General features: G+C 42.3%; 1 protein-coding gene across 1 annotated transcript; it reads right to left on the bottom strand.

The window, feature by feature from the left end:
* Window positions 1-7,968: 7,968 nt before the first annotated feature.
* LOC128744289 (uncharacterized) lies at window positions 7,969-9,138 on the bottom strand. Its single transcript, XM_053841156.1, has 2 exons — window positions 8,172-9,138; window positions 7,969-8,111 (listed from the first exon to the last, which is right to left on the bottom strand). Exons 1-2 carry the CDS (start codon window positions 9,136-9,138, stop codon window positions 7,969-7,971), a joined length of 1,110 nt encoding a protein of 369 aa, XP_053697131.1.
* Between the last annotated feature and the right edge of the window lie 14,525 nt (window positions 9,139-23,663).

Raw genomic sequence — 23,663 nt, 5'->3', positions numbered from 1 at the left:
AACTCCTCAAACATACAAAAATGCAAATAAATGTACGGCCTTGTCTTAAACCCTTTTTTGTCTTCTTTATTACTTTGGTATTTCAAAACAATTTGACACAGAATTATAATTTTATGAGCCTTTTTGCACTTTTAGAAGTCTAATCAGAAGAGAAAAGGACAAAAAATAATTAACGTTGTTTTCAATACGATTTATTCTAATGGGTTACATGTACTTTTAGTGTTTATTTATTTCAGCTAATATTCTTTTCAAGTACATTTTTCAATTAAATTTAATACATAAAGTATATTCTTCACTTGACGGTCATATAGCTTCATACAATTTTTAGTCATTGAAACTTTTGTAAACATGCATTAGAAACGCATACAATGTAGAAAGTTTCCAGTTCTGGTTAATTTCATTAATTTGATAAATGATGTGAAAGAATTAGTTCTAGACTGTTAGGCTCTTTTATAAACTGAACCCCCAACGCATTATACAACATTTATTATTTTTTAAATTTGCTAGCCCATAAAACTGTTTATTAGCAAGAATAAAACTTCTGTTTCAATATATGTATATTGCATACCATATTAACGGACAACTACAGCAGACGGAATTAGGCATTATCTATAGCTATCGAATTTACTTTTACAAAAAATATATTAACAGCCAGCTTAACTGTTGAGTGCTATAAATTGAAAAATCAACATTTTCCACATGTTTTCAATGAATATTTGGCAATAAGTTTTAGGATTCTGGAAAGATTACCATTTCTAACTAATGTTGATTTCAGATAATCGCCGCCACCGCAATGTTTGTTCGATTTAATCGACGTTTTTCGGCGAAATAAGTATGAAGATTTTTAAATACCAGTTAGTCCGGACGTTTCGAGCTACTACTGGTCTTCGCTCATCATCTGCGGACAACTTTTTCGTCCATTAGGTTCTACTTGGACTTGGAGAAAGATAAACCAAGTAGAACCTAATGGACGAAAAAGTTGTCCGCAGATGATGAGCGAAGACCAGTAGTAGCACGAAACGTCCGGACTAACTGGTATTTAAAAATCTTCATACTTATTTCGCCGAAAAACGTCGATTAAATCGAACAAACATTTCTAACTCAGTTTCTAAGTATTTCAGTATTCAGTATTTCTAACACAGTTGTAACGAACAGATGTTCTGTGAAAATCAGGCACTATTGACCATTCAATCAAAGTTACCCTCATCAACATGTTTGTTAGCCCAGCAACGACGCATATTGAATGCGACGCCGGTTGATTTGCACCGATAATAATCATAGTAGTCTAAAACATTGTCTATGCGACGAATGGCGGGAAAAGTAAAATATCGGTTTTTTACTATTTTTCAGTTTTTCGCGTAGATTTTTAATATATTTTTTTTGCGTATAAACCTGATGCAAACCAAAGCACATCATTTGAAAAAAGAATCATGCAATTCCGTCCTGCCGTTCTTGAGTTTATCCCTTACAAACAAACGAACCAACTTGGTTTTATTATATAGATATACATTGCCTAGTATAGGTCTAGTTTGTAGGTTTTAGAACTATGCATAAATTCCTGTAATGCCATTCTTTTTGATTGACATTAATAAAGTTTTCTTAAATAAATTTCATCAATTTTTATTAACCTTCGGTTACTCACGCTGTTGCATTTTGTACAACACGTGTAGGTTTTTGAATGCCATATTGTTATAAAGTTACAAATCGCTGTTTAACTAACGTATATTCTTCAATTAACTTGTTATGAGGAAAATGTCATAATTATTCAATGCATTAATGCTTTAAATTGTTGGGAAAATAGATCAGCATAAACTGACATCACAGAAACGAAGCAATCAGCATGTGAAGTGTACCGCAATTGATCCCAACTGGAATTTTCTCTCGTTTCTTCTTATGGAAAAATGGTGTCTGTATGCAGCAAAACTATCAGCAAATGTAAAATGTTTAAAATTTATCTGTTGGTAGTCGAGTAATTTGGATTCAAAATTAAGGTATTTTTTATAATAAAAGTTCTACAGTACCTAAACAAACAAACATAGAGGTACACTATATTCAGCAAAGTTGTGTATTTTTACTATTTGTACAATTTTATAATACATGAAGTCATGAAGTCATACAACAATTACAAAAAGAGCTAAAATATAAAATACTGATTTTACAAATTCATAAACAATAAATAAGATTTTCTATCTTCGCTGAATAGATAGAAGGTTACTGTGTTCAACAAAATTTCTTGTAATAATATGTTCTAAAACTTTGCAGAACACATCAATGTGTTATATTGAAACTGAAGAAAAATATTTTTTTTATTTCACTTTTAGGGGGATTAATCAAAATTTAAATTGCACCAGATGATAGAACTTTCAATTTCAAGAAATTCTTCCGAAGGTTTCATAAACCTAAAACCAAGTTTTCTCAGTCAAAACTCTAGTGCGCATGTCTTTTTGGCTTTGGGCCATTGTGCGCGCGAGTAACCGTATTACAAAAGTTGGCGCGAGTGTTGGAGGATTAATATCTTTTGATCGGCAAAACCGATTCTTCTGAAATTTTGCAGATATATTTGCAGCATTAAAATCTCTAATTTGATGCCAAAATAATTCAAACTAGATAAACTATCTTAGCTGAAATCGTTATAAATTATTGTAAATTTTAATGTGTTGTTTTCAATTGCTCATAACTTTCAAATTAAACGTCCAATCAAAAAACAAATCAATAGTGATCTATTAGGCTATGTTACCTTTCAAATGAGACTAAAAGCGCCTGAATCGGTTTAGCCATCTCTAAGAAACAGGCGATAATTATTACCTTGTCAAAACAGGTTTTTTAAGCATAACTTTTAAACTACTCGTTTGTTTTCAATAAAATTTATCCGAAAAATTTAGCCTTAACAAGAGCTTTAATTCGATACTAAGATCGTTGAAATCGGTCAATTGGTTCCGGAGAAAATCGTGTCACGTAATTTTCACATTTTTGCTTATAACTTTCAAACGAAAAGTCGGACCATGAAACAATTCAATAGTGATGTACTAGGCAATAATACCTTTCAAACAAAAGTAATAGCGAACAAATCCGTTCAGCCATCTTCGAGAAACAGGCGATAGAAAAGTTGCGCCCCGCACATACATACACACATACACACACACACACACACACACACACACACACAGACATTGCTCAGTTCGTCGAACCCTGTCGATTGGTATATGTGGCTCGGCCCTCCGGGCCTCGGATCAATTTCGTGTTTTTCGACCAATTCCTAAACCTTTGTTATAGTATAACAAAGGTAAAAGGCGAAAACTTTAGAAACATTAGGACTAAGAGATAGTCCGTTTCCTCCTGCGCCCCACAAAAAGAAGCAAAATGTAGGAAAAATAAAATAGGAGGAAAAAGTACCCAGAGGAAAACGTGACAAAAACTGGACAAACGGGATAGAAAAAGAGAATAAACGAGAGAGAGAGAGAGAGAGAGAGAGAGAGAGAGAGAGAGAGAGAGAGAGAGAGAGAGAGAGAAAGTAAAACTGGTATGAAAAAAAGAAAAATCGAGACAGAATGGGACATGAAAAAAAAGAAAGGTTGAAACCGGGAAACTTGGAAACAAGAAAAATTGCAAGAAAAAAGGTAAAAAACGGAAAAGAAAGATCAGGACTCAGGAAAACATAACAGAGGGAGAAGAAACAACTGACCGAAAAGAAAGATCGGACCAAAACTTGGAAAAAGTTCCGTTTAGAAAAACAGTCATGACGGACTCTTTTGGGAGTGAGGAAGTGTCTGGTGTGAATTTGCTACCACCGGGTGTTTCGTTTTTGTTTTTACTTGTATATGATAAAACATACGGATTACAGCCGAAAGAACGTGGGTGCGAGCCTCACCTGTCATTGAACGACCGAATATATTTTTGGCCCTTATATCCAAATTTTCTGGTACATCCGGTTTATTAGCACCAGACACTTCTTCACTCCCAAGAAAGGAAAAACAGACTAAAGAAAAGTGTAAAACGAAAGAGAAAAAGGCATAAACGGGGGATAAAATGGGAAAACCGAAAGAGAAAGAGAAAAAACGGTACAGACTGAGAAGAAAAACGATAAGGGAAGGAGATAAAAAGAGTTTAAAAAAGACGAAGACTTAAACGAAAACAAGGGAATAAGTGAAGAGAAAAGACGGAAAACGATAAAGAAAATAGCAAAAAAAACGGATGTAACACAGGACAGAACACAACGAAAACGAAAGAAAAAGATGAAAAATGGTGGAAAGGGAAATCCAAAATAAAAAAAACGCTACACAAATACGGAACAATAAGTGAAAAAACGAAAAAACGGAACAGAAAACGAGAATAAGACGAAAAATGTCAATCCTGATTCCAAGTAAAATTACGAAATTATCGTGTTGAAGTAGCACTGCAAGTTCAAATTAGTCCAAATTCAAGTTTAATGTAATGTCTAATGTCTAGCTTAATTGCAAGTTCAATTGCATGTCAGATTTAAAGATCCATCTAGAATCTATTGTCATTCCAATTTCAGGTTCAATTTTAAGTCAAATTTAAACTCCGATTTCAAGTCCAATTTCAAGTACAATTCAATTTTTACCACTTTCAATTTCAATTTTAAGTTTAATTTTAATTTCGTGTTTAATTTCAAATCTCATTCGAAGTCTTATTCAATGCCTCAAATCAAATCTTCAAATTCTGTTTTAGGAGCAATATCTGGTCTTATTCCAAGTATTTCTTCCAGTCAACATTACTCTTAACTTAAGTCTAATTTCAGGTCCAACTTCTATACTAATTTCTAGTTCAAGTCTAATTGCTAATCCAATTGCAACTTTGATTTTAAATCCAGTTAGCCCGGAAAATCCGGAATTTTCAACCCAATTGGCCGACATTTTTGTGATAAGTAATAAATAGATTCGTCTTCCTACGGTTACTCTCTTTGCCGGGTCAAAAGGCAAAACGTTTTTCTGAAAGATCGAGTGCCCCACATTTTGTTTATGTCTAGGCTAACGCGCTGGAAAGACTGTCATCTGCGCACGCATTTTAAGGCACTGGTTAAATAATTATTCAGCAACAGGATATGTTCGGAGTATACTGCCCTGCATAGTTCGCCTTACGATTCACAGTATGAATGGTTCTTACAAATCAATCTGCGCTCGCAACGATGCAATGTTTGGTGACTTCAGGAAACAATCAGTCTGTCAGTCCGTTGTTTTGGGCACGCTACTACCCAGCTAGCATTTTCATATGTATAAAAAAGGTAAAAATCAGCATTACGTACAGATATACATGCTAAATAAATCGAATTTCATGCGCAAAATTGGCATATCCGTACTATTTTGGAGGCGATATACGTGATTACGAATAATTTTGAGCATTACGACCATATAAGTATTTATATACGACTAGCTGACCCGACAAACTTCGTATTGCCACAAATTAACCTGTGTTGTACATAAATCATGAATCTCGGATGATCTTTATCACTTCTCGAGTTTTGCAAGTCCCCCAGTGGGCGGCGCTTCCGACGGCGGGTCACCGGCAACACTCGCGACCGGCTCGTCCTGAATGATCTAGTGTTACTATAGATAGTTTTTGTGGTCTTGTTATTGATTAATGTTTTATGGAAGAGTCTCGAATTTCTCGAGTTGGATTAGTTTTTGAGTTTCGCCAAAATTTCTGTTTTATTTGTATGAGAGTCCATATCCCCCTACCACAGGGGTGAGAGGTCTCTAACTATCATAAAATAAATTCAAGACTCAAAAATCTCCTACATGCTAAATTTGGTTCCATTTGCTTGATTAGTACTCAAATTATAAGGAAATTTGTATTTCATTTGTATGGAAGCCCACCCTCTTAAAAGGGAAAGGGGTCGTAATACACCACAGAAAAAAAATTCTGCCATCTAAAACTCTCACATGCCAAATTTGGTTCCATTTACTTGATTAGTTCTAAAGTTATGAGCAAATTTGTATTTCGTTTGAATGGGAGCCTCCCCCCTCCTAAAAAGGTAAGAAGTCCTAATTCATCATGGGAAAAATGGTTGCCTCCAAAAACACCCACATGCCAAATGTTGTTCTATTTGCTTGATTAGTTCTCGAGTTAGGAGGAAATTTGTATTTCATTTGTACAGGAGCCCCCCCTCTTAGAGTGGGGAGGGGTCCTAATTCACCGTAGAAAATTTTCTTGCCCTCGAAAACCTTCACATGCCAAAGTTGGTTCCATTTGCTTGATTAGTTCTCGAGTTATGAGGAAATTGGTATGGAAACCCCCCCTCTTAAAGGGGAGAGGAGTTATAATTCCCCTTATAAAGAGGGGAGGGGTCTCAAATTACCCTAGAATAAATTCTTGTCACCGAAAACACCCACATGCCAAATTTGGTTCTATTTGCTTAATTAGTTCTCGAATTATGCAGAAATTTGTGTTTCATTTGTATGGGAGCCCCCCCTCTTAGTGGGGGGAGGGGTCTCTAACCATCACTAAAACCTTTCCTGGCCCTAAAAACCTCTACATGCAAATTTTCACGCCGATTGGTTCAGTAGTTTTTGATTCTATAAGGAACACAAAACAGACAGACAGACAGACAGACAGACAGACAGACAGAAATCCTTCTTTATAGGTATAGATAATATCCGATTAAGCGCGAGTCGCTCCGTACTACTCTACGATTTTGTGCTGAAAATCGTATGTATGTCAGTCATTATCATTATATACGACATAAAATCAACTTGATCCCACTTTATCCAGCTTTAGTTACGATTTCGAGTTTGTTATGAGATATTTGCGATAGTTTTCGTACATTGATATACGAGTTGGTGCTAGCTGGGTAGTCTTTCGGTGACCGTATATCCTGTCTCTGCACTTGCAATAACGTTTTCCAGCATTATTTTTTCCTTAACATTTAAAAGCGCTGGTTGAAAGCCCTTTCGATCAATTTTATATTTTATTTTTATACTTATATTATTTTTATACTTTATACTTATATTTTATTTTGATGTTAAGCTTTAGAAATAGATTTCTTCGTAATAACAAGTTCACAAAACCGTAAAACTTTAAAACAAAACCGTCCGGATTTCGATGCATCATGCTAGGTACACATTAAAGCAATTGAGTATGCGCAGCTGGCGTAAAACTTTTTAAATGCGCCGGATCGCACTGCAAAATGCATGCCTATCCATTTCCATTGGCCAACATGATACAAGACGCATTCAACATTGCTTTCCGCCGTCGCACTTTATTATGTATGCTAGTGGTGATTCGACTGCCAATAAAATAATATCGACATGACACGTTACACAAATGCTTTCATCTTTTCCCATATTTTCTAGTGACACGTACGATTATGAAATAATCAAAAATCCGCTAGGCCAAAATTAAAACTTATGACCGGAATAGTTAAAAAAGATGAAAAAATAACTAGGTAGTAGCAATGCAGAATAGCAAATGAGTTCCGTTTCCACTGGGGTGTGATCAATCATAGCCTGTTTCACCAATTTGATAACAGTTTGTCATTTTTATACCACATCTATTTTGATTGATGGATCAAGTGCGTAGTCCAACAGCCCAATTTCTAATATTATTAACATCAAATCGAGGGGCAAGACACTGTTGAAAATATATTACTTTTCTCTATGGAAATATTTTTTCAACCTTAATATATTCCCACCCCAATATAACCTAAAGCCCTATAATGATATACATTTATATGGCTTTAATAGGGCCTAAAGTATTAATATATGATAATATTATGAAGTGTCTTTATAACATCAAATTTAGCATTTTATTGCGTCTTACTAGTCAAGAGCACGATTTTTGCATGTCGAAAACAGGTTCGTGGCTTTAGCCATGGAAAAGTCTTTTGTTCGGTTGTGGTCAGTAATAAAATGCAGCTTGAGTAATAAATATTATTAATTGTTTGTTTCCTATTTATACACAGAAAGTATGGCAATTGGATCGGAACAATCCTTACAGGATATTTAATCGTGTTTATTTCTTCTGATATCCGTTGTGGGTAATATCGACATCGTAGCTGGAAGGACCGCTGTACCTGCCGTGGTTCGAAGCTACGTCGTACGGTTGACCGTTGAAAGCACCGTTCCCATCTTCCTGACTGTGATGATGAAGGGATGCTGAAAATTGAATTTTTGTTAGATGAAGTTATCTGCTTCCTACTAGGACCAAAGTAATACCTTGTTCCAGATCAAGCAACGTCTGCTGTTGCTGCTGTTGGCTATCCTGATGGACGATTGTCGAGGGTGTACTGCTGATGTAGATTTGACCCTGAGATCCAGCGGGCAGAGTGAAAGGAGGTAGCAAGTTGATTGACGGTTTGAATGCCGTCGTTGTGGCCGGAGCCGGCGTTGGATGATGTAGAACCACCGGACGCCAGGGTTGTTGAGCAGTTTGAGTTACCGTTGCTGTCGACACTGTAGGCGTACTAACTGTTGGTCCTGCGATGGGAACTCCCACGAAGGTGGGTGAAACATTTGACACTGCTACTTGAGGATTGTACACTCCCGCAGGGAACACACCTGTTGGAATGACATTTTGAAAGCCAGTATAGAGCGGCTTTTGGATGAAAATGGGCACTTTCGGCTTCTCTGGAACTGCAGGAACGGCAACAGGAATAATTGGTTTCTGAGGGTAGGTTGCAAAGAAGGAGGTTTGCTGTGCGTTTCCAATTGGAATGTATGTAGGAGTATGGATGACTGGAACCTGCGGCACGGCCGGGTATGCCGGTACCAATGGTGTTGCAGGTGCTACGGGGGCTAGTGGCGCAACTGGAGCAAAAGGTGCCACTGGAGCTACTGTAGCAAAGCTCGAAACTGGACGTAGAACTGTCGACTGAACGCCAAGCGGAGGCAAGTACGGCGGTGTATAAACTGCCGGCAGTTTTGGAAAGTTTCTTTGATACGATGCCACCGTTGCTCCACCGGGGAACAGTGCAAATCCTGGTGATAAGGCGCCATATCCCTTATAAAATCCGGGAAATTTAGCATACGGACTGGCGTGATATGGTTTGTATAGACTGGCTCCTAATGGTATACTATAACCCGGTAATCCATGGTACAACCCTCGTTTCTTCTTCAATGCAGATATACTAACTATAACACAGCATAACACTAAACACACTTTAAGGCACTTATTGATTCTCATGGTTCAACTGTTTGTCCAATTTTCAACACACTAGTTAACAACACTGTCCTCTTCAAGTTCGATAACAGGTCCGAAATATCCACCCGACCGGATAGCAACGCAACAATGAACTACTTGTCAAAACATGAGGTCATATTTATAACACGCCAGTTGATATTATTTCCATTTTTTTTGAACACCTTCTTTAGTGCGTGTAATTCCAATCAATTTAACATAATATGTATTAATAAAGACACAAGTATCGGTCCCTACTTCAACTATTGCGATCTACCACAAACTAAACCGTCCGACAACGAATTCGGGAGTGGATAAGCCGTATACCATCTTCCAACAGTCGACCAGGCAGGTGTGAGTTCCTAAACGAAAAGAAAAGTCTGTGTCAAGCAGCCAATCCACGGTGCGATTAGTATTCTAGAGTTGTCCGCGCGATAAATGCTTTCGGTTTTCACTGTACCCTATCCGATCGTGCTTCGGAAGCATAAACTTTTCCTTGCCCGAATAATGTTTACAGTAGAAGTCGGTTGATGAGCCAGCCAGGTTCGCAGCTCTCGATATGTATAACAGCCGCAATTTATCGATCGAAATAAATGTGAGGTAATGCAATGCAAAACCAAAGGAAGGGCCAGCTCAGATCCCCAATTATGGACCACCACAAGGCGCGTGATGCATTTTGATGGCGTAACATTGTAACGCCAGGCGATAGTGAAGCAATGCCGTATAAGTTTGCTGCATTTCCTGACACAATCTGTGTCCAATTCGCACTCACATTGCTACAGTTACAATTGACACCGCTCGGGTCCCAGCGCAGCAGTTTTAAGTTCGACAGATAATATATCAACTGATTTCCTGATTTATTTGTCCTTTGTTCAACAATGCATAGTTGCATAAAAATATTTAAAACAAGAAGTCATTATTTAAACTATTTGAACGAACTTTTCATTATACTCCCCGTTTTCGCTGTTTATCATAAACAAGTTCAAGTGTCATATACATGCTGACAGCGATGGAACTCGGACATGACATCCGCATGCATTTACTGATCGTTGGTATGCGATATGCTGCGTATGCCACCCATCACCTGCAATGTACTTCAATGGAGACAAATTTAGAGTATTCTGGCGCTCAAAGCAATTTATCCGTTCGTGACAATCACACCCGGTGGCACCCGGCCATTGGCACGGTGCATACCGACCGATCGAAGGTGTCAGGTCAGTTACGTGCAATCCAGTTTGTATTATCTACGGTGAAGCAAAAAAAAAAGCTTTACAAGTAAGACGTACATACTGGACGCACATGTTACGCTCTCAAACTTTTTTCTCGTCAAATCCGAATAAAAGTTGTTTAGGTTTCTAAAAAAAGGCCGGTTCTATCAGTCCTTGTATACATAGGTACCGGTTTTCCCAGTCAACAGCAGCGTCAAAAACTTGAAGTGATGAATGGTGCAACGATGTTAGGGTTCTAATCATTGAGCAAAAGGCAGTACAGAGTCTTTCAATGTAATTGAATCTCAAACGATTCTATATTTGCGTTGGAAATATATCTATATCTTTCGAGTGTTAGACAGATTCAAATGCAAAATGAAATGGGTAAACGATAATTTTTTCCGTTTAAATCTATCATTACGGAATTTCTGGTTCGTTATTACCAAAAATATTTGTCTATTGCAAGTCAATACAAAACACCATGCAGCTCCGTTGCATTCTAGCAACATTAATGATTGAAATAGATTATCGCAAAGTGAAAAACCCGAAAGGAACCTTTGTTATACCAGCTTACTTGTTATTTGATATAGAAATCGACACGCCTTTGGAACATAATTCAACTGTTAGTTAACGCTGTGAAATTTAGTTTATATAACCTCGATTCACGGTTAAGGGGACAAAAACGACTAAAAATTTTGAAAAAATCACAATTTTTCGTTTCAGATTTTGATTCTGCAGTCTGTTCCCCTTATTTTGATATTTTGATCATTACAAAATAATGATCCGATCACGGGAAGTGGCCGAAAAACGATCATACACATAAGCATTCCAGTGCGGTGTGGAACAACGCCAACGGAATAAAACGTCTATAAGAACACGATTTTCAAACTTTATGTACCTTTTTCTCAGAAACTACACTATGTATTGAAACCTCATAGATTGGAATCTATGAGGTTATATTACCTAGCAAATGAGATTAAAAGCGCATAAATCGGTTTGGTCATCTTTGAGAAATATGCGATAATTATTACCTAGTCAAAATAGGCTTTCAAGCATAGCTTTTTGTTTGCTAAACTCCGCCTGCAAATGACGGATTTCTGTTGAGGCAAGTTCGAACGAATCTAAAGCAACTGAGAATCAAAGCAGAGGGTCCAAAGCCCCTAAAAGGTGGATGATTTTAGCAGCTGTTATCCATGCCTTATGTGTCCATGTCCCCCGATCCGGCAGAACAAAGGGATGAAGTCAGAGATCTCCACTGCCGACGGTTACCCACCATGGCTTTTACCTGTCGCCAGGACAGGTTCTCGTCTATAGCCCGGATGTCGTTGGCTAGGCTGCGTCGTCGATTAAGGCCCTAACCCAGCGAGGTTAAGGCGCCGAACAAAGTTGCATTCGACTTTGCGCGACTCCGTATAGCCACTAAGATGGGAGCGGGAACTCTTATCCCTACCTCCACGCGGTACCGGCCGGGACGCAACTGGGCCTAGGGTCAACCAAATACCAGTCTTTGGTTGCACCCTCAGTTGTGTGCTAACAGGGAAAGGGGGGCACGTTGTGCCTGAGGGTAGCGTGGCGTAGTGGTGTAAAGAGGCGTGCGGGGCCCAATTCCTATAAGCCAGCTGCGGACGTACTAGCGTCCTCAGGACTTTAAGCAAAAAAGCCGGGTCAGGAGTGCCATGGGCACATTAGGATCGGTTCCAGGAAGATCCTAATTATGGTGTACTGGACGGGCGGGAATAAACGTTTGGATTCGGCGCTACAGGGCTGACGGCTGTGCTATTCTACTACCTTAGGTAAGGAAGGGTGGTACCTTCCTGAAACGGCGAGTAGGCTAATGGTACAGCTGCCTTCCGTCCCGTTAAAACCGTGGCTGGCCTCTAGGTACGTTCAAAGCTCGTCACTCACGTCAAAGTGCGGTGGTGTAGGCTCAGATGATACATTCCTGACTAACGCTGATTAGGCGACTACACAATTACGAGTGGAGATAGCGGCCTAGAGTTGGGACCCTTTCGAATGGAAAAGTATTTAAATTTTAATGAGGGATCGAATACGGGTGCTACTAGTGGCAAAGATGATATCTTTGCCAAAAGTAGTAGGTTGGCAAGGTCACCAACAGCAAAGACTGGTAGCCCCCCGTTATCGGGGGCGCGACCCAAGAAGGGAAGCCCGCCGAAATCGGGGGCACAGCCCATACAGGGAAGCCCCCCGAAAACGGGGGCGATACCGAAGAGGAAGTTGACTCCACCAAAGTCTAACACCCCAGTTAGAACGCAGGTGGCCACCGCTGCTAGCTCAGCCAAGAGGGCGAGCGACAGCGGTAGGCAAATGTCAACGGAGGGCGTGGTGCACCCTCTGGAGGGCGAAGTTGGGCTTCCTCCAGTCAGTAGCAAGCTGGAGGAAGCCAAAAGGTTGGTGGACGAGTTGTACTCGTTCATCAACTCTAGGTCAAATGTCCACCTCGACATAAAAAAGCTGGCGGTGAGCCTCCGCTCTACCGTCATAGCTGCCGAGGTGGAGAGGCAAGAGCTTCTGCAGTGATGCGAAATCGCCGAAGCTCAGGTCATAGCCGCTAAGGCTGTGGCCATGCCTAGTCAGGCGCGTACGCCGCTTGCCAAGCGCAAGGCGGCTACGCCCGACCATGGACCAACGCTGGTAGCCAAGAGGCAGCGGACTTCGGCTCGCGCCTCTACCAGCGAACGCGCGGAGGCGGTCCCGGATGGTGCTGCCGGGACCGCGGAGGATGAATGGCGGGTGGTTAGGCGTAAACCGCCTAAACCGCCGAGGCCGAAACCGAGCGAGGCTGCGGCTGCAAAGCCAAAGCCAAGGCGCGTCCATAAGGGCGACGCCTTAGTAGTGAAGCTGACAGGTAAGCTGTCGTACGCTGAACTACTGCGTAAGGTTCGGGTGGACCCCAAGTTGCAGGAGCTTGGGGCCAACGTAGTAAAGACCCGCCGAACCCAGGCAGGGGACATGCTCTTCGAGCTGAAAAAGAACCCAACGGTCCAGAGTTCGAATTACCAGAAACTGGTTGAGCAGTCCCTGGGCGAAGCGGGCCAGGTAAAGGCGCTGTCGCAGCGTGTTCTGGTCGAGTGTAAAAACCTCGACGAGATTACGACGACAGTTGACCTGAGTGATGCTCTGCGGGATCAGCTTAAGGTTGATGTGGCACCCGCAGACATCCGCTTGCGGAAGGCATATGGAGATATGCAAACCGCGACCTTAAACGTACCGGAGGAAATCGCCAACGAGATGTTGGCGTCCGGCAAAATTAAGGTAGGGTGGTCAGTGTGTACACTGGTGTCGAAACGGCGTATCGAACGCTGTTTCAGGTGTATGGGCTTTGGCCATCGGGCGGCCAAGTGTAAGGCCCCCGATCGGTCTAAGCTGTGCAGGCGGTGCGGTGAAGAAGGCCACTTCGCCAGGGGATGTAGCAAACCCCCCAGGTGCTTGCTCTGCACAGCCGAAGCGGGAAATAAGCATGCCACAAGTGGCCCACTGTGTGCGGCTTATAGGCGGGCTTTGCAACGATAATGGTGCAGGTTATACAGATTAACCTAAACCACTGTGAAACGGCACAGGAGTTACTTTGGCAGACGGCAGCCGAAACGGGGTGCGATATTACCATTATCGCGGATCCCTACCGGGTCCCCCGTGGCGGCGCTAACTGGGTAATCGACAAGGGTCGGATGGCAGCGATCGCCGTGATGGGTAGATACCCGATCCAGGAGGTGGTGTCGTCCGACCAAGAGGGGTTCGTGATTGCTGTGGTCGATGGCGTCTGCATCTGTAGCTGCTACGCTCCACCTAGGTGGTCGCCGGAGTAGTTTGACTGGATGCTAGACGTTCTCACCGACGAACTCACGGGCCGCAAGCCCGTTGTCGTTGGAGGAGACTTCAATGCTTGGGCTGTCGAATGGGGTAGCAGGTGCACTACTCCGAGGGGACAAAGCTGGAAGCTCTGCCCAAGCTGGATGTAAGTCTGGCTAACGTGGGATCCGTCAGTACCTTTTGTAGGGGGGTACAACAATCGATCATCGACATCACCTTCTGCAGCCCAACGTTGCTTGCCAACATGGGCTGGAGGGTGTCAGATGAGTACACGCATAGCGACCACCAAGCTATACGGTACACGGTTGAACGACGGACGCTACGGCCACGCGGGGTGAAGTCGACAGGGAGGAGGTGGAAAGTGAAGTCCTTCGAAAAAGACCTGTTCGTTGAAGCCCTTAGTGCAGAGAGCACCCGCTCGAACCTGAGTGCTCGTGAGCTGACCAACGTCCTAGTACGGGCATGTGATACCACTATGCCCAGGACGGGGCAGCCAATGATCGGTCGTCGCTCGGTATACTGGTGGAGCGATACCATTGCCCAGCTCCGTTCCAGGTGCCACAGAGCGAGAAGGCTAGCGCAGAGGGCCCGGACCGATGCAGATGCTGAAGCTCGGGGAGTCGAACTTAGAGCGGCAAGGTCGGCGCTTAAGAAGGAGGTTAGGCGTAGCAAGAAATCCTGTTTTTAGGAGCTATGTCGCGATGCGGACTCAAACCCCTGGGGAGGTGCATACCAGGTGGTGATGAAAAAGATGAAGGGTACATCTGCGCCGCAGGAAACCTGCCCCCAAAAGCTGAAAGTCATCGTGGAAGGGCTCTTTCCGCAACACGATCCAGTTTGGTGGCCTCCGACCCCGTACGGTCAATCGAATGACGTCCTCACTCCGGTCACGAATGAGGAACTCATCGTAATTGCCAGGGGTTTGAAAACGAAGAAGGCGCCCGGTCCTGACAGGATTCCGAACGAGGCACTCAAAGTGGCGATCCAAGCATATCCCGATATGTTTAGAGAGACGCTTCAGAATTGCCTAGAGGTATGCGAATTTCCAGACAAATGAAAAGTCCAAAGATTGGTACTGCTGCCAAAGCCGGGGAAACCGCCTGGTGATCCCTCGTCGTACAGGCCAATTTGCCTATTGGACACGCTAGGCAAATTGCTAGAGCGGGTAAGCCTAAACAGGCTAACGCCTGTGGTGGAAAGTGATGTCGGACTGGCAAACACACAGTTTGGCTTCCGTAAGGGGAAGTCCACTGTAGATGCCATAAAGTCCGTGGTGGAGAGGGCCGAGAAGCCTATGAAACGGAAAAGGCGAGGCGACAGGTATTGTGCCATAGTCACAATCGATGTCAAAAACGCCTTTAACAGCGCTAACTGGGGTGCAATTGCGTTAGCGCTGCATAGGATGAGGGTACCGGATCATCTATGCAGGTTGCTTAAAAGCTACTTCGAGAACCGGACGCTAGTGTACGACACGGCGGATGGGGCGAAGAGGTACAAAGTGACAGCTGGTGTTCCACAGGGTTCGATTCTCGGCCCCACGCTTTGAAATGCCATGTACGATGGGGTGCTGAGGCTCGAACTACCCACTGGGGTCGATATCACTGGCTTCGCCGATGATATAGTCCTTACAGTGGTAGGCGAGTTTCTAGAGGAGGTGGAAATGCTGGCGTCAGACGCTATAAGCATAATAGAGGGTTGAATGGCGGGCGTCAATCTACGATAGGCCCACCATAAGACGGAAGCGGTGATGGTCAGTAACCGCAAGTCGGCCCTAGAGGGCAAAATAATCGTTGGGGGACAGGTGATTGTCTCCAAACGAAGTGTGAAGTACCTGGGTGTCATGACAGACAACAGGCTGAACTTCACCAGTCATGTGGATTATGCTTGTGGTAAAGCATCAACGGCGGTTACTGCGCTGTCCAAGATCATGCCGAACGGCTACGGTCCTAGCAGCAGTAAGAGACGCCTGATGGCTAGCGTTCCCATGTCGATGCTACGATACGGTGCACCGGCGTGGGCCCCGGCTTTGGAGAGTAAGCGCAATCAGGCATGCCTGAACAAGGTGTTCAGGCTGTTAGCATTGCGCGTTGCGTGCGGCTACCGTACCATATCGTTGGATGCGATTGGGGTTATTGCAGCCATGATTCCAATATGCATACTCCTAGGTGAGGATATCGAGTACCATAGGCAGAGGAACGTCAGCGGCGCTAGGAACAGAGTTAGGCTGGACTCTATTAGGCGTTGGCAGGCGGAATGGGATCGCACCGACCACGGTAGGTGGACCCATAGGCTGATCCAGAACATATCGTCCTGGATAGGCAGAGGTCATGGTGAGGTAAACTTTTTCCTTACCCAGTTTCTGTCGGGTCATGGATGCTTTAAGAAGTATCTACATACGCGCGGGCGGGTAGATTCACACTTTTGCCCCGTTTGCACGGTAGCCGAGGAAACGGCGGAGCATGTGATTTTTCACTGCCCGCGGTTTACGTCCACTCGGCGGGTGATGCTTGCGGTCGTTGGGGAAGACACCAACGCCGACAACATTGTGCAGAGAATGTGCGCTGAGCAGCGCGCATGGGGTGCCGTCGATAGGGCGGCAACGGCGGTGATAACGGAGTTGCAACGGCTAGAACGTTTGCAACGACAGGGCCTGACATAGCTTGCTAGGGTCAGTAATGGGCTGATTGGGTAGCCCAGGCCCTAGGTGAAGGGTAGTGGCGGTATGAAATGGCAAGGGTGTTGTGTGAACCCACACACGCAACGGACAAGTCGGAGTGCTTCAGCACGTCCTCCCTCCTGAAGTAAAACCTAATGGTAGTTCCGGGAGGGGTTCAGGAACGGGCAGCAGGATAGTTTTAGTAGGTAGGCGCATGTTGGCACCATGTGAATCCTATTCGGCACCGTGAAGGTACTGTCTATGAAGATTTTCTCCCTGCATAAACAATACAAAAAAAAAGCTAGGGGGTGCGTACTTGAGCGCCTGTACCCCAGGTGAGGGGCGGCTCACACAGCGTCTGTCTCGGAGCGAGCGGTTGATTATCAAATGCAGTATCTCGCAAGGAAGGACGGTATCCCGGCTGAACTTCTAAAAGCGGGGATCGAGCGGCTGTACGAAGCAATCAACCGGATCATTATCAGGATCTGGAAAGAAAAACAAATGCCGCAGGAGTGGTTGGATGGCCACATTTGCCCAATTTTCAAAAAGGGACATCGTCTGGAATGTAAAAAATATCGAGGAATCACATTGCTCAATTCTGCCTACAGGGTGCTTTCCCGTATCCTGTTCTGCAGACTGAGACCGTTAGCGGAGTCCTTCGTCGGCGAGTACCAAGCTTGTTTTCGTGAGGGTCGCTCCACGACGGATCAGATGTTTACCCTGCGTCATTGCTAGACAAGTTCCGGGAGTACAACTTGCAGACACACCATCTGTTTGTGGACTTTAAAGCGGCGTACGATTCAGTTAAATGATATGAGCTGTGGCAGATAATGCTAGAACATGGTTTTCCGACGAAACTAGTTACGCTGATTCGTGCGACGCTGGACGGATCCAAATCATGCGTTTGGATAGCGGGTAAGACCTCAACTGCTTTCGTGACGTTGGATGGACTGAAGCAAGGGGATGCACTCTCTAACCTGCTATTCAACATTACCTTGGAAGGTGCATTACGAAGGGCAAACGTGGAAAGGAATGGAACTATCATCACGAAATCTCACATGCCTTTTGGTTCTGCGGATGACGTCGATATCATCGGAATCAACCGTAGAGCAGTGGAAGAGGCTTTCGGGCCCTTTAAAAGGGAAGCTGCGAGATTGGGACTTACCATTAATACCGCCAAAACGAAGTACATGGTTGCTGGTAGGGAACGTGGGAGCCCAAGTGGTGTTGGTGCCGAGGTGGAGTTAGATGGGGAACGATATGAAGTAGTGGAGGAATTTTTATACCTTGGGACACTCGTGACATGTGACAACGATGTAAACCGCGAAGTGAAACGACGAGTTGCAGCCTCGAATCGGACTTTCTACGGATTACGTAGCCAGCTGAAGTCCCGTAGTTTGCAAATTCGCACGAAACTGGCGCTCTACAGAACACCAATCCTCCCGGTGGCCCTTTACGGACACGAATCATGGACGCTAAAGGAAGCTGATCGGCGAGTGCTTGGGGTTTTTGAGCGTAAAATTCTTCGAGCTATACTTGGTGGTAAAATGGAAGACCCCGAGGCAGACCCCGCGACCGGTGGGTGTGTGCTGTCGAAGACGATGCATGTTCAGCTGGTGTTTGTGGGGATTGGAGAACGGCAGCCCAGGGCCGACGATACTGGAGGATCATAATTCGTTCGGCGCAGGATCGGTAACGGACCGTTGCCACTAAAGTAAAGCAGTGTTGAAAAATTCATAGCAGCTAAAAACTCAATGAGTTTTCAAGCACAAGAAATTTCATCTTTGATCAGAAACGCCGAACTCACATATGAATTTCTCTCGCTATTATATGCGATGTCTCTGTTGCTTTGCGATGTGAACCAAATTCAGTTGTGAGCATTTTGCTTACTTCTTTCACAGCTGGCATTTCATACAACGAACCAGAGAGCGAAAGAGAACTAACCGCCAGAGAAAACATCAGCTGCGAAAAAAGCTAGCACACATTCATGAATGAAGACGGCAAACAAATTGGCAGAATTTACATTTTTCCTTCGCGAGAATCGACATTTTCTTTACTAAAAAGTAAAAAGCCTAATATAAATTAGATAAACATGTAGTTTAAATGTGTGTTTTAGTTTAACTTTACGATTTATTTAGAGATTCATTCTCTTACGTTCAGTCCCAGTTACGTATCGCACGAAAGAATGCCTATGCTGTTCAACAACGAATTTGTATGTATAGGTGTATAGCTCTGGGTAGCAGTTGAAGAAAAGCAGAATATGATCAAGCGGGAAGAAATATGTGTGAGTTTTGTGCTTCTTGCTATGAAAACAGAAAAACTCATGCGTGAGTTTTTTCTGCTTAGGATCAAGTTGACATGATTCGCAGTTGACTTTGATTTTTGATGAGTTTTGAGATTTCGAGTTTTTAACATCACTGAAGTAAAGTAAGTAAAGTAAGTACCATGCTTGCAGAAAAAGGAGGAATTCAACCAGTCCTCCTCGGGTTATCGAGAAATTTTTTAAAATAGTTGTTTCTCGTTTACCTATTTCTAATCTTTTAATGTTGATAGTTTCACGATAGTGATATTTTTTGTTCGTGAGTTATGGTTTGAAAACTATTGTGTATCGACCGAACATGATCAGTACATCATTTATCAAAACTTAAGAAAATTATTTCAATTTATTCGATTAAATCAAAACGGTGCAACGAATGGATATCGTTAAGTAAACTTTTGGCAAGCTCTAACCTTATCTATTAAAAAAGTAATTCAGTTTCAGGCAATAAATAATGTGAATGCTGTTCAAACTTTATATATCTTTTTTAAATATTTATTATGGAAAAAAATAATACCATCTAGTTTGCAATCTATGAAAAAAAGAATCTATGTAAGGGTAAGCGGGGCAAGACCGCCCGCCTAAGAAAAACCACCTGTATAAAAAAAAGTTGTAGCTCAATTTCTAATTTATCTGCTTTAAATGAACAATCCATCTATTACCTACACGTAAAAAATAAAAACATAAATATTTGTAATGATTTTCCATTTTTTATTGCGATTTGGAAACACGTCCAAAAAAATAGAATATTTTTCCATGCGGGGTGAAACACGCCCACTAACGGGGTAAAACCGCCATAGCCTATAACTTTACCAATATTCAACCGATTTCAACGAAACTGGTGGCATTGGATTCGTGAATTTATCTAATTTAAACAAATTAAATCAGTTTGCCATCAAACAATACATGGTTTCCCGAGATTCGCAATTTCGAAAGAATGTCCGGCAACCACTCGTATTTGAAGAATATCAGTAATATAGGTACAAACAGTCTTGAAATTGATACCGTGTAGTTTCCTGAGACAACGAGATGGATCGGTTTAGGCATCTTGGAGTCAATCTTTAAGGACTAGAGATGATCTAAGATAAAATATAACAATATGGTATTAAAGTTCCTGCAATTGATTCGGTGGGTCATTTTTTGACATTTCAAATTGTTCTGATTGATAAACCAGATACAGATTATTTTTGCATTGCTAAGAAAATTTGCTATATTTTCATAAAAAAATGTTTATTCCATGATATTTGTTCCAAGAGGGAGGAATTATTGAAAAAAGCTATATCTGAGAAAACAAGAAAATGTCCATAGCACCCGCAGGGAAAATTGGCGATTTAGATTTTTCTAAACAGTCTACCAGCTATAAACTAAGCACATTTATATTGTTTTATGTAAATCTGAGATTCTTTGGTCCAAACTATGCAATTATTTTAAAAATTTTCTTATCGCACTAGCATTATGCACGACGGTCTTGCGCCGTTCGTTGTGGGCGGTTTTACCCCCAAATGACCGATTTACACATTTCACTATTTATTTCAACAAAAATGCATGAACAGTCACCTAATTTAGGTACTGTCGGATGGGGACAGGATCAGAGATGCGATATGGGTTGGATTTACTAAAAGTTTTAACGTTTTGAATAAAATAAACCCTAAGTTCTGCGGGAACAAAGTTATAAAAAACGAAACGATTATAACGATAAATCTGTTTTTATTTATTTCTCCGATAGTTTATACGGTATTGCTGTACAAGGTATTGTAAAATATTGCGTACGCATTCAGTAATTTGACTGTCATCAACATTTAACACCAATTTGAGCAAGGCCCTGTAAAACCATGGTGGGCGGTTTTACCCCGGCGGGCGTTGTTACCCCGTTTACCCTTATCAAATTTGACAGAACACTTTTTTAAAGTAAAACTCTTATCGGCAGCTCGTAGAAGGATATATTTCTATAATTACGTATACTTTAGGGTTCAAGTACGAATCATTAATTTTTGAAGTAACAACTATTTCATGAACATTACTATTGTTTTGAGCATAAAACCGGCTTTTGAAAGCTTAGAAATCAATAATTCATGCTTGAACTTGAGGATGATTTTTTGCATCTGCTATTGTATATTTTTCGACATCAATTAAAAGCACAATATTTACGACTTTAGTCAATAAGTAAAATCCGTATTCGCTTTTATGGTGAACTAAACGCGCAGAAATGGGCTTTAGATAAAATAATTCAATATCTTTACTTGAAGTTAGCAATTTATCCTATGAATTTATTTTATATCGTATCGAAATAATTTTCAATGTCATGCAATGCAACAATGAAACGTTCCCTTAACCTTGTTCCTTCAACACAGAATATTACATAAAACGCATTAAACGACAGTAGTAGATATAGAAACTATAATACTGGTAGACCGATTTTCAGTCGGCTACGTTCATTTACATTCTCCGCCGAATGCATGATTTGCCTTTTTTCTCCTCGTAAAAGCAGTCCTTCAAGTTACGTTCTTTGCCAGTGTTGGCGGTGAATGCAGCTATATTTTCGGTCTCCATAAATCGGCGTTAACAAGCCATTTCAAATGCATCAACCGAAAAACTGGAACAACTTTTACTCACACTCCACGTCGTCGTTCGGGCGGCTATTAATTCTACATCCGATCGCGTGCACCCGCTGGTAATCGTTCGCTTGGTAGCGCGGTTTGAGTTGAAATTAATATGGCACAGACTTGTCAAGAGTACAGATGAGAGGAATGTCTAAATTCTAGATGACCGCTGTAACTAACTTACCGATAAGGAACTGCTTCCATATCCGGTACTGACTATATTGATTAGCTTCTGTTCAAAAAGCCAATGATTTCGCTCTATTTGAAATTACCATCCGTCCATTAAACATGTGTTTCACTCATGTGCTCATCGTTATTTAGGACTATTGCATTGTGATTTACAAAACATTGAACCGTAACAGTCTGTGTTGACAGTCTGTTATGCGACTCTACAATCATGCAGGCACTGCGCAGAGCGCGGTTTACTCATGCATTTACTTATTGATCATACGCACAGAAAAATAAATGTCCCAAACAGTTGAGCAAAACCGACCGGCACACGCAAAAAGTAAGCAAAAATCAATCCACTGTAACGATGGGTGAATGAAAAAAATGATACAGTATTCTCTCTATTCTAATAAGCAACGGTCACCTGAACTTGTTTAATCAGTTCACTTTTGAACGTGATTCGAGTCAGGCGTGTCCGTCGCATTTTAAACGATTAAGTTTCTTGTGCCACATCCTTAAGAATTGTGGTTCTGAAAAGATGAAGATTAATCTGGTGCTTTCGTGTGCACTCGTGATGCTGGTAGTCATGGTAAATCCGGCTGCGAGCTACAGCAGCAGAAGCGAACTTAACCGGAATAAACGAACTATTCAGTATATAGTGAACCATTTTGCCCAGTTTTTTGGTTTGAGCAATCCTATAAAAGTTACCGAAAAGCAGGATACTTCAGCTAACCCATTAAAGCAACTGTTTATGGGTTCATCTGCTAAATTTTCCGGAGGAAGTGGCTCAACAAAGTCTACAACACCCAAGCCATTTAGCTTACAATACGAGATACCTAATAAACCAGAACGATTAGTTCAGGATGAAAAGCAAGCCACAGGGCCATCTAAGCTAGTTCTTCAGGATACAACTACCACGACTGAAGCAATCACCGAGGCAGTAGAAGCCGAACCTGAATCTAGCTCAACTTCTGAACCTGCAGCGCCTCCAGAAGAGGCAGTTACGGAACAATCTGAATCTGAACCTACTACAACCACGATTCAGCCTACACCATCCGAACCCGATCAGACTACGGCCGATGCCCCTACCGAGGATACTTCAACCGTTACCGATAGTGCAGAGAGCCGTGGTGATAACGAGACGGATAGCAACGGAACCTCACCGGAAACACCGACCAGTTTTGCGTCACAACAGCTCATCCAAAGGCCCCTATGGAACCCGTTTGCTTCGCAAGCCTACGGAACACTTCCGTTCACATCGTACTTCGGGAACAACGTCTTCCTGCAATCACCGTTCCTGCCTCAGCAACCGTTCAATCCGTTAGCCTACCAACATCAACAGTATCGACCGGCTGGCGCAAATTTAGTCGCTCCGATTTCGCCCTCCGTTGCCACATCGCACAGTCGTGTGAAAATGCACGATCAGCCGTACGATCTCGTGACCTATCACGGGGATTCCGTAAGTGCACCGTCTAACTATCAAGTACAAGTGTTCGGAAAACGTGTTCCTCGACCGTATTGACGGTGCGCCCCTTTTCGCCCCTAAACGGACGATAAAGGAACGGTATTGCTGCTACGCCGAGTATGTTTAGTGCCAATTGCAAGTGTTATGTAAATACTCAAATCTTTCCTGTTGTTCTTGTGTGTTTAATGTCGTAAAGTAGGAAAAATTAGTGAAATTTGGTTTATTAAACTGTAAAAAAATAACAGTGAAAATATATTGAAATAATTTGTTTTACTATTTAGCATAATGA

Source organism: Sabethes cyaneus, chromosome 3 (genome assembly GCF_943734655.1).
Source record: "Sabethes cyaneus chromosome 3, idSabCyanKW18_F2, whole genome shotgun sequence".
NCBI classification, from domain to species: Eukaryota; Metazoa; Arthropoda; class Insecta; order Diptera; family Culicidae; genus Sabethes; species Sabethes cyaneus.
The sequence above is the reverse complement of the archived record's forward strand: the minus strand, read 5'-3'. Positions and strand labels throughout refer to the sequence as shown.

Coding starts and splice junctions, on each gene's coding strand:
- LOC128744289 (XM_053841156.1), bottom strand. CDS start 9,138: ATGAGAATCAATAAGTGCCTTAAAGTGTGTTTAGTGTTATGCTGTGTT. Junction 8,112..8,171: donor GTTGCTTGATCTGGAACAAG/GTATTACTTTGG, acceptor TTCAATTTTCAG/CATCCCTTCATCATCACAGT.